Here is a 15559-nt window from a genome sequence, read left to right as displayed (position 1 = left end):
ATTTGACACACTTAACTTCAAACTGTCCTATCAGGCATACCAATTTGTATTGTCGATTTTTAGCAAATCGATGGTGATTCGATATCTAATAGTTTGGGAGTGAAACCTACTCCTCTTTGTGAGTACCAGTTTTCTAAAAGTGCATTAAGGACCCCTTAATTAGACAATATTCGAGAAAATGTGAAAACATAAATAAAGACTTCGAAAATAAATTGCCTGAAATTGATATGAATTGCATTGAATTTAAAGAAAAACAATAAAATGCCTCCGATCGAATCAAAGGACTTTTGACATGGAAAATAAAGGTTTCGAAACATAAAATTGAATAAGTAAAGTAAATGTTGCTTGAAAGACAAAACTTGCAAGAAAAGTAAAGTTTGCAGAAAAAGTAAACGAAAAGGAATGGAAGGAACCCCACAGAAAATTGACTCGAAGCATACTCAGAAAGTCACTAGGATGTGAGTGATCGAGAATAATTTCTGAAGCATAGTTCTAACCCTTGTATTTTCGAGCCTTCTGAAAATATGTGTAACTAGTCCTGCTTCTTTTGCTTGATCATATAACGTCTTGGAAAACAATTTTCGAATCTCGAGAGCTTCAATCTACTTCTTCAATCAATTTATTAGCCCGTTATGCTAATCAGACTTTTACTCGATATCTCCAATCACAAGACCTTCTCGATGTAAATTTCCATTCGAGAACCAACTTACTAATTCTCAAATAACTCCTTTCTTTGATTTTAATTATTTTCAATCAACAACAACTAATTAAGAGTGTCAAATGTATGTTGTGTTCAGTGTGGTATCACTTAACATATTATATCAGTAAATTTTGATGTTGTTTGCAACAAAAATGACGGAAGGACTAATATGATAAATTTAAAATTTTTATAACATGAATTTGATTAGAAAATCTTTTGAAAACTAATTTAAAAAATGAATGATTTTTTAAGTATGATTTCGAACATTTACTCTATAATATAATTACTATTAAGAGTGCATTAAATATATACATGAATAGCGTACAGATAGCGTTTCGGTATACTAATTTATAATTTTTTTTCCGGCAGTTCTACGTTAAAGTCACATTTTCCACTCTTCAAGTTCATTTAAGGCTAAATGAAAACATAATATTTGGTCATTTTTATTAACCTAATATTATCTTAATTTTTAAAATTTTCCTTTTGTCATTTTCATCTTTCAAAATCATTTTTATTCGCCCACTAAAACTTTTTGTTGCATTTTTCTTACTCTACTCAAATAAAATATCAATTCATTCTCATTCTCATTTTCATGATGTATGATAACAGTACAAATTAAACTTCCGGTTGTTGAAACAAAATGTGCCAATAAAGCATCACTTAAAAAGAGGATCATAACTCTTGCCATAGATAGATGTCAATCAAATATTATGAATCCCAACAACTTCCTCACCTAAAAATCAGAGTTCCATTAATATTCCAATCAGACCACTATTTATTGGACACAAGCTACCAACTGAGAGCTCACTCAAAGTTACCTTAAGCAAACACACAATGGAAGTGCCTAGAAAGAAGCTGCAACGCACACCTATTTTGTGCATCTTCCTGTTGCTCTCATTTATCACCAGAGCTACTGCTAAAAAGGTTCCGGCCATCATTGTCTTCGGTGATTCGTCTGTTGACGCCGGAAACAACAATTTCATACCAACCGTTGCACGGAGCAATTTCCAGCCGTACGGCCGTGACTTTCTGGGAGGCAAGCCAACTGGGAGGTTCAGCAATGGCAGAATAGCGACAGATTTCATATCTGAAGCATTTGGGATAAAGCCATATATACCAGCATACCTGGATCCCAAGTATAAGATCTCAGACTTTGCCAGTGGAGTCTCTTTTGCTTCCGCTGCTACTGGCTATGACAATGCTACTTCCAATGTGCTGGTAATTAACACTTTATGTAATGCCTTGTTATTCAAATAAATTGTTAGTTACTGGTTTTACTTAAGTTATTCAAAAAATGTTATTATTTTCTCCTTATCTAGAAAACACTACTAACGGTTATCTAGCAAAAGCTGTGATCATATATATTATAGTTCAAATAAGGTTTAATAACAGAATCACAGGTGGTTGGTTTTGTAGCAATGGTAAACTAACTGATCAAATAAAACACGTACCATGATGGAGTTAAATTCCAAATAGTTCCCGAGGTTAGTTGGGTGTACTAAAATAGTTTCTGTGATGTCAATTGCGTTAATTATATCTTGAAACGAATAAAAATGCACCACATTAATCTTTAATAATGTAACGAGTCACTACTTGATGAAAAATAGTTGAAGGTTGAAAAACTAACTTAGTGCACTTTTTCAATATCAGAATTGTAATCGGGACAATTGAAATTTTGAAAATATTTTTCGTATATGCGACCAATATATATAAGATACCACTTTGCTAAACTCTCGTCAAACTTCACAAACAAATTAAATTTTTAGTAAATACCTAACCTCATTATTAAGAAATTTTAAAATACTTTAGTCGTTTTCAAATGGATTTGTGTCTAGATAAGAACATAAATTTGTGTTCTGATAATTATTTTTTGAAATTTAATTGTTTATAATAAAATTAGTTAAAAATTTATTTATTTAACATGTATATTAAAAATTTTATTAAAAGCAAAGAAAGTATCAATATCTTTTATGAGAATATTTTTCGGAGACTTCTAAAATAATAAAATTTTATTGAAGGACCAAAATATTGTATTTAAAATTTTTTAGAAGCTAATTTAAATATTTGTTTTCAAATTTTTAATTAAAAATTAAAGTTTCAGTTACACCATTAACTATTTAGATGCCGCGAAGAATGCCTCCCTCATTTATATGTTTGATATTTTTTATTTTGATCTGTTTGCTAGTTAATTCGTTATGGTTGATACATAGCAAAAAAGTTTGAATATGGAATTAGAATGTGATATTTTTCAAAAGCAAATTTACTTCCAGTAGTACAAGCCCATTATGATAAAATAATTAATTCATGAAAATGATTTTGTGGATTTAGGTGATACGTATTTTTGTCCCTTCTTTCGTTGGTAGAAGCATGTCTCACATGGGATGAGTACAGAGTTGATGTTGCTAACCGAAAAAATCACTATTTAAATTTAGACATCACATGATGCTAGTTTTATTTGTTTAGTCTTTTGTACACCACATAATGCTATTTTAAAGAAACCAGTGATAAAAAAAAAAAAAAAGAAACGAAAAAAATAAAAAGAAAGAATGAGTTTTATAAAGGTAAAATATACTTTAATTTTTTCTCTAACAATTTTAGAAAGCTTTAGTTTTATTTTTAATATTTTAAATCCATTTCATCAATTATATTTAAAATTCTCCCGTTTTTCAATATAAACGTTAAAAACAAAAAGTATATTTATTATTTTGTTTTGAACAAAAACAAAATATTAAAATGTACCACTTTTAATGGGATTGCCTTTAACACACCAATACGTTTTTCATTAAAAAAAAAACAAAAAAGAAAACAAATGGGACTATAATAAGTATGTATTCTTGTTCATAAATTATATAAAAATATATTGTAAAATATACCATTTTTATTATATAAAAATATTTTACATACTTTTAAAAATATTTTTATATAATTTATTGCAAAAAAATGAAATATCAAGTCATTCGGTTTCAATTTAACTACTAATATTTTAAGGGAGTCACTCAGATAAAGACGTTTAAAATGTCTTTTTTTAAAGATATTTTCTATTAATTAAAATCTAACACATATAATCGATTAAGCTATGTTATTTTTGTCAAAATTAGGTTAGACAAATTAATTTAACCGAAAAAATAATAAATCAAATCTTGAATTGGTCTAAATTAATATTATTTTTTATAGAAAATAATTACAATACCTTATTATGAAAAATGACTAAAATACTCTTATATATATATATATATATATATATATATATATATATATATATATATAAATTTTGAAAACTCTAAATCTTAATCTTATAATGGCAGAGAAGTAAATGGCTAGAATTTAAGATTCACAAAATTAAAATATATAATAAGAGTATTTTAGTCATTTTTTTATAATAAGGGTATTGTAATCATTTTTTATAAAAAATATTATTAATTTAGACAAATTCAAAATTTAATTCAGTATTTTTTTGGTCAAATTAATTTGTATAGCCTAATTTTAACAAAAATAACTTAGTTTAATCGATTATATGTGTTAAATTTTAGTTACTAAAAAATATCTTTAAAAAAAGACGTGTTAAACATCTTTATCTGAATGGTCTATATGTTAATATTATTCAATGATACCATGCATTGAGAATTACCTTCATATAATATGATAGGACAAGTCGATTTTTTCGTGAATAGCTTTAACTCCCAAAATATAATTAGAATATATTTAAAAGAGACATTTTAAAGGTCAATAATTTTTAATTTTTTTTGTTATTATTTAATTAGTATTAATATTAAAATATCTTTAATAATTAAATTTTATTAATTATGTATATAAATTTTGAAAAATATGAATATAAATTATATTAATTTATGTATATAAATTTTAGTAAATATAGATATAAATTATATATTTTTTGTATATAAAATCTCAATAAATAAATGTAAAGTATTATTATACAATATTGTTTAATTTACAATATTAAAGCTGAAATTATAATGAATCAAATGCAATAAATAATTGAGTCACCAAAAAAATGCAATAAATAATTTAAAATTTGTTTGACAACGTTAGGAACATCAATAAACACGAGGTTGTGTATGGCAATGATGTGCCTCTTAAGTACCGGGGTTGCAGACCGGCTTTATTGTCCTGTTGTGTATTGTGTGAGTATGTTAGTCTATTATTATTTTCGTTAAATAACTCATCACATTGTTAGAGAGTAACGTGGTACTATTTTACCAGTTTTGAAAACTTAATTGATTTAATTAAAATTTTAAAGACTATTTTAGTATATGCAATTAATTTCAGAAAACATTTTAGGACTTAACTTTATGTAAATATCAACATAGTATACAAAATTTCTTTTATAAATGCAAGTAGTTAATTTTAGTCTTTAATATTTAAACTAAATTTTAATTTTATCTCTAATATTTAAAATGTTATATTTTTATTTAAATATCTTATTTTATTTTATTTTAGTTTTTCAATTAAAATTAATTTTTTATCCAAAAATAACTTTTTTCTCCTTTATAATTTTCTTTTAAATAATGGAAAAAAATAGTGATCATTAGTAATAGTTCTGATTTGGGATAAAAATAGTAGAAGAACAAAAGAAAGAAGAAAATAATAATAATAAAAAATAACTAATATTTTTTTAAAATTATTTAATTTTGAACATATGACAAAAATAAAAAAATAAAATATTTAAGACAAAAGTTAAATATTATAAATATTAAAAACAAAATTAAAACTTAATATAAATATTAGAAAATAAAATAATACTTTATCACGTGCTCGTGCGCGCACACAAACACACACAATATATATATATAAACAAACATGTTGCTTAGTGTCCTTTAAACTATTTAACATTTTAAATAGTTTCTACAAGATTTATTATTTACATACCCGTTATAAAATATATATTGACAAGTAAATTATTTTATGTTAAAAAAAAAAGCTGAGATTCCATCCAAAATTGAAAAAAAAATATCGGACTCCAAGTCCCATCCAATTTCATCATTCATGAAATTTAAAATTTTAAATATTGAGTTTTGTCTATACAATTATTTTTTTCATCAAATCAATAAAATGCCTCTTTTCTATAAGTAAATGTTAGCACGATAATTACTCTTTTAGTTTCGAATTAATTGTCACTTTAATTCTTTTATACATTAGAAAAAGAAATATATGTGAAAATAAATGTATAGAATTATAACATATATAGTAATACAGTTTATTATTTTTGTCAATAATTAGTTAGTAATATTTAAAAATATTGACTAAAAATATAATACTAAATTACTAGGCTAAAAATATTAGACTATTGACTAAAGTTCTAAAAACTAAATTGACTATTAAACCGTTTTTATGATTGGTATACTAATTTAACTATGGTTTAATTGATATAATTGAATTATAATAATAAATTCATAATATAATATATAAAATAGTAAATAAACATAAAAAATAAATACAAATAATCAAATTATACTTTTATTACATTAATTAATATGTTAAGTTTTAATCTTTTAAATAAAGTTTTTATATTAGTGTCATATTATAATTATAATTATTGGACGAAAATTTTTGATCAATTCATCTTTTAATTAGGATTAAATTAATTATGAATTTAGAAGTTTTAGTGATTACAAAATTATTTTTTCTTTCAAACACATATATTTCAACATATATTTATTTAGATTATACATATTATATTATATTAATATTTTAAATGAGTATAACTTATGTTAAAAGTGAAAAAGAAATTGAAGTAAATATTTTTTTTTTGGTATTAGTTTTTTTGTTAGTATGTTTTTGGTATTATTGAACTCAATAGATATTAGAAAAAAATAAATCTCAGTAAGAAAAGAAAAAGATTAATTAGGCCTAAATTTTAATAATCTATATCTTTATTAAAATCCTAACAGCCTGTTTAAAAATATTTAATAGTATAAAATTGAATTGAATTCTAGTATTTAAAATAAATTAGTAAAATTATAGAATTGAATTAAATTTCAGTATTTGAAATATTTATCAAATGAGTTAAAATTTTACAGTAGATAACTTTATCTTTTATTAATATAACATTATATTTATATAATAAATATCCTTATTTATTAAATTATATAAAATAATTTAAAAAATTATATTTTTTTAACTAAATTTTTTTCAACTAAAATTTGTCCATCTCTTTTAAAAAAATAAAAAATTGGATTAATCTAAAAATATTAAATTTAAAAAAATTGTTATTAATTACAAAAATTAAATAGTTCTTCATAATTGATTCCAACATAAATCAAAAACAAAAAATAAATATGAATTATCAAGAACTAACTTGTTAAGTAGTCTATTGACATAATAGGTAAAAAAAGGTTAGTTATTAACAACAAATTATAGCAATTAATTATTGTTATTAAATTAGAATAAAATTATATAAGTTAAACATATAAAATTATATATCCTAACTTGTGACTTGTGAGTGTCATGCTTGATACAACTTCACTTGAAATGTTCAGACATAGAAGAGTTGCAAATGCTTGATATCGTTAATCTAAATTAAACATATAAAATTTATACGTGTATATATTTCTTTAGATTTATACAGCAGAATTTAAAAATATATATATATATATATATATATATATATATATAATATTAAGTGAGTTGATGGAAAAGAAAGAAATAAAGATGGTGAGAGAAGAAAAAATGTGTATTAAAAGATGAGAGGTATCGAGAGAAAGTAAATAAAAAAAATTTAAAAAAATAATTAAATCATAAAAATATTTTAAACATTTAAAATTTTAAGTGAAATTTCAATAAAATGAAATTCTAAATCGAACTTATTTAGATTGGAATTAATTTTGAGAAAAAATAACAGAATTAAATTAAATTCTATCTAAGGTAATTTAATTATTTTTGTTTCAAACATTAAAATTGAATTCAATTTCGATGAGAATTGAAATCTAAGGTTTCCAAACATCGTACAATTAAATAACACATTCACACTATGACACATTTTTATTTGTCGTGCCATTCCAATTTCCGTCGCTGATTTCTCTCTTGTTCTGCTCCTTGTTTTATCTGTTGATTTTTTTTCACTTTTCTCCTCCTCCTCAAATCTCTGATCCTTTTCATTGAGATTATGTTTCTACTTTTCGTTCTTTTTTTCGATTTCTGGTCCTTTTCTTTAAGGAGATCCAAATCGATATTTTTTTTGACAAATTTTAAAAATCGGTCAGTTTTTAGTTTAAATCTGACCCACCAATTTTTTCTGATCTTTCGGTTCATATTCAATTTTTTTATTGATCGATTTCTGTATCAAATTAAATCGTATTTTTTAGCAGTTTATAGTTCGACTAATTTGACCGACTAATTCAATAATAATTTTTTAACCATTGTATTTTGACCTTTATTTTAAATAACATTTTTTTATTTGATCTTTAAATGAGCGTTTAATAATAGGTATAACTAAAAATGTTATATATACATTAATACATATCAAGTTTGAAGTATTATTGAGTCGATTTATTCTTATTCTTCATTCAAGCATAGATAAGATAGAATGTGATTAAGTAAGGAGTATGAATTAATTTCAATATTCTATTGCAGTCTGTGATACCACTATGGAGGCAGTTGGAGTACTACGAGGAATACCAAAAAAAACTTAAAGCCTATGTTGGAGAGAGCAAGGCAAAAGAAAGCATAGGCAAGTCATTGCACATGACAAGTCTAGGAACAAACGACTTCCTAGAGAACTATTATGCGTTCTCTGGCAGAGCATCTGAATACACACCAAGCGAGTATCAAAATTTTTTGGCCGGAATTGCTGAGAATTTTATCAAGAAACTCTATAGTCTTGGTGCAAGGAAGATATCTCTTGGGGGCATTCCCCCCATGGGGTGTTTGCCATTGGAGAGAACCACAAATTTTGTTGATGGGAATGATTGTGTCTCCAATTACAATAACATAGCATTGGAGTTTAATAATAAGCTCAGCATGTTAACAAATAAGCTCAATAAGGACCTCCCTGGGATCAGATTGGTATTTTCTAATCCATATGATATTTTGTTGCATATTGTTCAAAAGCCTGCCCAATATGGTAAGTTAAACTTTTCCACCTATAATTATTCTATGCATATTACGTGTAAGATGTTACATCCAATGATCAAACATGTTAATACTTATTAGCTGTTACTTGGCTATAAACGTATTGTGTTCTAAACGTAGACTTTTTATATTGGTATTTTCATACATGATATTTTATCCATATTCACATAAATATATTTACACATTAATATGTGATGTGGAAAAACATATTATATTTTTCTTTTAATTAACGTATGTGTAAATTTAAATAATAAATTGTTGAACAGGGTTTCAGGTGGCGTCAATGGCATGTTGTGCTACTGGAATGTTTGAGATGGGATATGCATGCAGCAGGGCAAGTAGCTTCAGTTGCATGGATGCTTCTAAATTTGTGTTTTGGGACTCTTTTCATCCAACTGAGAGGACAAACAGCATCATTGCAAACTACGTCGTGAAGAACGCTTTAGCTCAATTCTTGCATTAAATAACTACATACAGTACCAAGCGAATCTTTATAAAGCCTTATGTCATCACGAAGTTACTTCATTTTTAGGTTTGGCTATGTAATAATTTTGAATATTGCTACTAATAAAGGATGAAGATATCGATAAAATTATCTATGAAAAAATTAAACTCATTTTACATCCGCATAAAGATGAGTTGTATTTAACAAGAGTATCTAAATATTAAATTTATATTGATTTCCATTAAAAGTTATGAAAAATTTATAATTTTTTTTCCTATAATTTTCAACCTCGTTTTTTTTCATCTTCTATAATACCTCCGATCCATTGCTACTATCATTTCAGCCAAGAAAAAAAAAAAAAACACATAGCATGTTAAACTGTTGCTAAATCATTATTGTTTTTGACAGAATTTCTCAAATTTACACAAGATAAAAAAATAATATTAATTTTATGAAATAATAATAATTTGAAGTTTTTTTAGTATATTATAGACTTAAATGTTATAACAAGAGTAGATGAGTTAGTTTTGATGAAAGAATAATTTAAATGAATAGTTGGAAAAACAATAATTAATAGTTGTATTATTGGTAAACTAAAAAGAGAATACAACGATATTTGAGATTTGATGTGTTTTTTAATTGATTATAATGAATTCTACGATGACTTACCTAGATAGACTTCACAAATTAGTACATTATAATTTTTAGATTATTCTTTTTAAAAATTTATCTTAAATATTTCTAATAAATACTAATCTAGATATTTTTAAATATTATTATTAGATATTTCTAGTACTTAATTTATTTATTTTTTAAATTTTTTTACCATCATATCTAATCTAAATATTCATTTATACAAAATATGATCACGAAAACTCTAAAGCTTTCTACAAATGTGTAACATAATTAATAAAAACCACTCTCACTATTACAAAAAACATTGTTAAAATCGACGGCTAGGCCGTCGATAATATTCAAAATCGACGGCAAAATAGACAGCGGTGGTGGTCGCTATTAACCTTGTCGATTTTTCAAAATCCTAATAAAATCGACGGCTTACCTAGCCGTCGATAATAATTTAATAAAATCGACAATATTTATATCTATAATATGAGTTTGAGAATTTTACCTTCTTATTAAAATCGACGACATTTCTGTCGATATTTGATTCAATAAAATTGACAATATCTTCGTCTATAATATGAGTTTGTGAATTTTACCTGCTTAATAAAATCGAAAACATTATCGTCGATATTATCATATAAAATCGACGGTGTTTTAGTCAATATTTGATTCAATAAAATCGACACAATGGTCGTCGATTTAATTGTTTATTACTGACAAATTCTTTGTCTATATTTGTTTTATTTGTCTATTTTTAATTTAAAAAGCGACAACGCTGCTGTCGATTTTAATAGCTATATTTTTTTAATTATTTTTTCTATTTAAAAAATAATAAACAATTAATGCAAATAAACTTTTAAATATAAAAATAAAATTTATACAAAATATTAGATCATTGTAAACCAAAATTTTTTAGTTACAATCGTTGTAAAATAAAACATTAAATTTCAAATATTTATGAAGAATCCTCTTCATAAATATTAATTTTACCAAGGATCTATAAATAAAATCAAATGCTAGTGCCAAACCCTTTGATATAGATATTGAAACTGGTTACACTAGAATTCGCTATCTCCAAAATTTCAACCATGAAAGTTTATGTACCTACATCTATAAACATTACATGCAAAAACCTACACAACCAAGTACCTTGTGCTTCCTAATTCTAATGTACTCTCCAGTCTTGAAATTTGGAGAAAAGATCTCTGGAATTATAATCTTTTAATCTTGTCTATTATTGTTTCTATTTGGTTCTGAATTTTGTGGAAATCAGGATGAATTCTAAAAGTTAGCTGATGAGCGGATATTTTATACGTTTTTTGGGAGTAATTTCATGTAGATTTTAGCATGTTTCAGTTAGTTTTTAGTAGAATAATATTAGTTTTTAGGCAAAAATCATATTTCTGGACTTTACTATGAGTGTGTGTATTTTTCTGTGATTTCAGGTATTTTCTGGCTGAAATTGAGGGAGTAGAGCAAAAAATCTGACTTAGGCTGAAAAAGGACTGCTGATGCTGTTGGATCCTGACCTCCCTGCACTCGAAATGGATTTTCTGGAGCTACAGGAGTCCAATTGGCGCGCTCTCAACGGCGTTGGAAAGTAGACATCCAGGGCTTTCCAGCAATATATAATAGTCCATACTTTGCACGAAGATAGACGACGTAACTTGGCGTTGAACGCCAAGTTCATGCTGCTGTCTGGAGTTAAACGCCAGAAAAACGTCATGATCCGGAGTTAAACGCCCAAAACACGTCATAACCTGGAGTTTAACGCCAAGAAAGGCCTCAACTCGTGGATAGCTTTAGTCTCAGCCCCAGCACACACCAAGTGGGCCCCAGAAGTGGATTTCTGCACCAATTATCTTAGTTTATTCATTTTCTGTAAACCTAGGTTACTAGTTTACTATTTAAACAACTTTTAGAGACTTATCTTGTACCTCATGACATTTTCAGATCTGAATTACATACTTTGTGACGGCATGAGTCTCTAAACTCCATTGTTGGGGGTGAGGAGCTCTGCAGCGTCTCGATGATTTAATACAATTCCTTGGTTTTCCATTCAAACACGCTTGTTCTTATCTAAGATGTTCATTCGCGCTTAATTGTGAAGAAGGTGATGAGCCGTGACACTCATCACCTTCCTCAATCCATGAACGTGTGCCTGACAACCACCTCCGTTCTACATCAGATTGAATGAATGTCTCTTAGATTCCTTAATCAGAATCTTCGTGGTATAAGCCGGATCGATGGCGGCATTCATGAGAATCCGGAAAGTCTAAACCTTGTCAGTGGTATTCCGAGTAGGATTCCGGGATCGAATGACTGTGACGTGCTTCAAACTCCTGAGGGCTGGGCGTTAGTGACAGACGCAAAAGAATCAATGGATTCTATTCCAACCTGATTGAGAACCGACAGATGATTAGCCGTGCTGTGACAGAGCATAGGAACGTTTTCACTGAGAGGATGGGAAGTAGCCACTGACAACGGTGACACCCTACATAGAGCTTGCCATGGAAGGAGCCTTGCGTGTGTTGAAGGATTTCAAGGAAGAGTTGAAGTCAGAGGACAAAGCATCTCCAAAACTCCAACATATTCCCCATTACTGCACAACAAGTAACGCTATTATTCTCTATTATTTTAACTTACAATTTTAAATACTTTGACTTCTTACAACTAAATCCAAATAACTTTATTGGCCTCCTGACTAAGATTAATAAAATAAACATTGATTGCTTCAAACCAATAATCTCCGTGGGATCGACCCTTACTCACGTAAGGTATTACTTGGACGACCCAGTGCACTTGCTGGTTAGTTGCGCGAATCACAAATTCGTGCACCAAGTTTTTGGCGCCGTTGCCGGGGATTATTGAGTTTGAACAATTGAAGGCTTATTTTATTTCTTAGATCAGGAATAATTTATTTTTGTTGTTACAGAGTCATTAAATTTTGATAGGATAGTTTCTTTTCAAAAATATTATTTTTCTTAATTAATTGTTGATTTTTCGTGAATTTAGTGTCTTATTCTAAGTTTGGTGTTAATTACATATTTTATATTGTCTTTAAAATTTTCGTGTTAGTGTTCTTGGTTCTTCCTTGATCTTCAAGTTGTTCTTGTCCAATTTTATTGATTGATCTTTAGTTTTTCTTGTTTTGTGTCTTTTCTTGTCTCTCTTGTGCTTTTTCAAACAGTAACTTTCAAAAAAAAATTTTTTTTTTACTTATATCCATTTTTAGAATTAACTCTGAAGTTGCTGCCCATTTTGCTGGAGCTTTAGTAGTTGTTCTTAATAATTGGGTATATCCTTTGGAACCTTTTTCAAAAATAATTTTTCTTGGATTAAATCTTGTACCAAATTTTAAGTTTGGTGTTTTCTTGTTAATTTTGATATAATTTTCGAAAATTTGTCTTGGTTTTCTAAAAATTTTAAGTTTGGTGTTCTTTCTTTTGTTCTTGGTGTTCTTGTGAACTTTCAAGGTATTCTTGAGTTTTCTTGTGTCTTGATCTTAAAATTTTTAAGTTTGGTGTTCCTTGGTGTTTTCCCTCAAAAAATTTTCGAAAATAAGGAGCACTAGATCTAAAAATTTTAAGTCTTGTGTCTTTTGTGTGTTTTTCTCTTTCATCATAAAATTCAAAATTCAAAAAAATTTTATATTTTCTAACTAATCTTGAACTACTTTTTCGAAATTTTTTATACATAAAATTTTAGATTTTAATTTCAATTTTTTTCGGAAAAAAAAATATTTTTTACTTCTTTTTATATATTTTGTTTTTACTTATTCCATTTTTTAAATCAACATATAAATTATCTCTTGTAATCCAGTATGGAAACAAGTAGGAATGAACAGTCCAAGAGGACTCTGGGGTCATATGCTAACCCCACTACTGCTTCATATGGGAGTAGTATCTGTATACCCTCCATTGGAGTTAGTAGCTTTGAGCTGAATCCTCAGCTCATTATCATGGTGCAGCAAAACTGCCAGTATTCTGGTCTTCCACATGAAGAACCTACAGAATTTCTGGCACAATTTCTGCAAATTGCTGATACAGTACATGATAAGGAAGTAGATCAGGATGTCTACAGATTATTACTGTTTCCATTTGCTGTAAAAGACCAAGCTAAGAGGTGGTTAAATAACCAGCCTAAGAACAGCATAAAAACATGGAAACAGCTGTCAGAAAAATTCCTAAATCACTATTTCCCTCCAAAACGGATGACACAGCTGAGGCTAAGCATCCAAGGCTTCAAACAAGGAGATAATGAATCCCTTTATGATGCCTGGGAGAGATACAGAGAGATGCTAAGAAAATGCCCCTCTGAAATGTTTTCAGAGTGGGTGCAATTGGACATCTTCTATTATAGGCTTACAGAAAAAGCTCAGATTTCTCTAGACCACTCAGCTGGTGGATCTATACATATGAGAAAAACAATTGAAGAAGCTCAAGAGCTCATTGATACAGTTGCCAGAAATCAGCATCTGTACCTAAGCAGTGAATCTTCCATGAAAGAAGAAGCCAAAACAGTAACTGCAGAACTCAGTCCGGTGGATCAGGCTAATGAAATTAATCAACAATTGGACTTTCTAACTCAGCAGCTAGCCGAATTCAAGGAAATATGACAGAAAACAAGAATGGCTAACAGGAATATGGAAGTGCAATTAAAGCAGAAAGAAAAGCAACTGTCAAAACAAATAGCAGAAGAATGCCAAGCAGTTCAATTAAGAAGTGGGAAAACGTTAAATACCTCACTTCAAAGCAGCAAGAAGCCAAGAAATGAACAGATGTCTACTCAAAATCCCTCTGAGGACAATCAGAGCCCAGAGAGGAATGATGCTGGCGCTGAACGCCCAGACCATGCTCATTCCTGGCATTCAACGCCAGAAACAAGCATGAATCCGGCGTTGAACGCCTAAAGGGAACATGGTTCTGGCGTTCAAACGCCAGTAACCAATAAGGAAGTGGCGTCTAACGCCACTCCAGCTTCCACCCCTGGCATTCAAATGCCAGTGGGTGATCAGTCACATACAAGTGCTGATAACAACCCTTCTAAAAAGGCTTCCCAACCCACTTCTGTAAGTAATAAACCTGCAGCAACTAAGGTTGAGGAATACAAAGCCAAAATGCCTTATCCTCAAAAACTCTGCCAAGCGGAACAGGATAAGCAATTTGCCCGCTTTGCAGACTATCTCAGGACTCTTGAAATAAAGATTCCGTTTGCAGAAGCACTTGAGCAAATACCCTCTTATGCTAAGTTCATGAAAGAGATCTTAAGTCATAAGAAGGATTGGAGGGAAACTGAAAAAGTTTACCTCACTGAAGAATGCAGTGCAGTCATTCTGAAGAGCTTACCTGAGAAGCTTAAAGATCTTGGAAGCTTTATGATACCATGCACATTAGAAGGTACTTGTACCAAGCAAGCTTTATGTGATCTTGGGGCAAGTATCAATCTAATACCTGCATCTACTATCAGAAAGCTTGGTTTGACTGAAGAAATCAAACCAACCAGGATATGTCTTCAACTTGCTGATGGCTCCATTAAATACCCATCAGGCGTGATTGAAGACATGATAGTCAAGGTTGGGCCATTTGCCTTTCCTACTGACTTTGTGGTGCTGGAAATGGAGGAGCACAAGAGTGCAACTCTCATTCTAGGAAGACCTTTCCTAGCAACTGGCCGAACCCTCATTGATGTCCAAAAAGGGG

General features: G+C 28.5%; 1 protein-coding gene across 1 annotated transcript; it reads left to right on the top strand.

Moving 5' to 3' along the window:
* The first annotated feature begins 1465 nt into the window (after window positions 1-1465).
* On the top strand, window positions 1466-9462 carry LOC112703353 (GDSL esterase/lipase At2g04570). Its single transcript, XM_025754771.3, has 3 exons — window positions 1466-1918; window positions 8291-8780; window positions 9055-9462. Exons 1-3 carry the CDS (start codon window positions 1535-1537, stop codon window positions 9249-9251), a joined length of 1071 nt encoding a protein of 356 aa, XP_025610556.1. The 5' UTR covers window positions 1466-1534; the 3' UTR covers window positions 9252-9462.
* Window positions 9463-15559: the final 6097 nt, after the last annotated feature.

The sequence above is a fragment of the Arachis hypogaea genome, chromosome 7 (assembly GCF_003086295.3).
Source record: "Arachis hypogaea cultivar Tifrunner chromosome 7, arahy.Tifrunner.gnm2.J5K5, whole genome shotgun sequence".
Classification (NCBI taxonomy): Eukaryota; Viridiplantae; Streptophyta; class Magnoliopsida; order Fabales; family Fabaceae; genus Arachis; species Arachis hypogaea.
Note: the sequence above shows the minus strand (reverse complement) of the source record. Positions and strands in the feature narration are given on the sequence as shown.

What these genes read in the sequence shown, in the direction of transcription:
- LOC112703353 (XM_025754771.3), top strand. Translation starts at nt 1,535, where the DNA reads ATGGAAGTGCCTAGAAAGAAGCTGCAACGCACACCTATTTTGTGCATC. An exon ending in ATGCTACTTCCAATGTGCTG is followed by an intron (nt 1,919 to 8,290) that starts GTAATTAACACT and finishes ATTCTATTGCAG; the next exon opens with TCTGTGATACCACTATGGAG. An exon ending in TCAAAAGCCTGCCCAATATG is followed by an intron (nt 8,781 to 9,054) that starts GTAAGTTAAACT and finishes ATTGTTGAACAG; the next exon opens with GGTTTCAGGTGGCGTCAATG.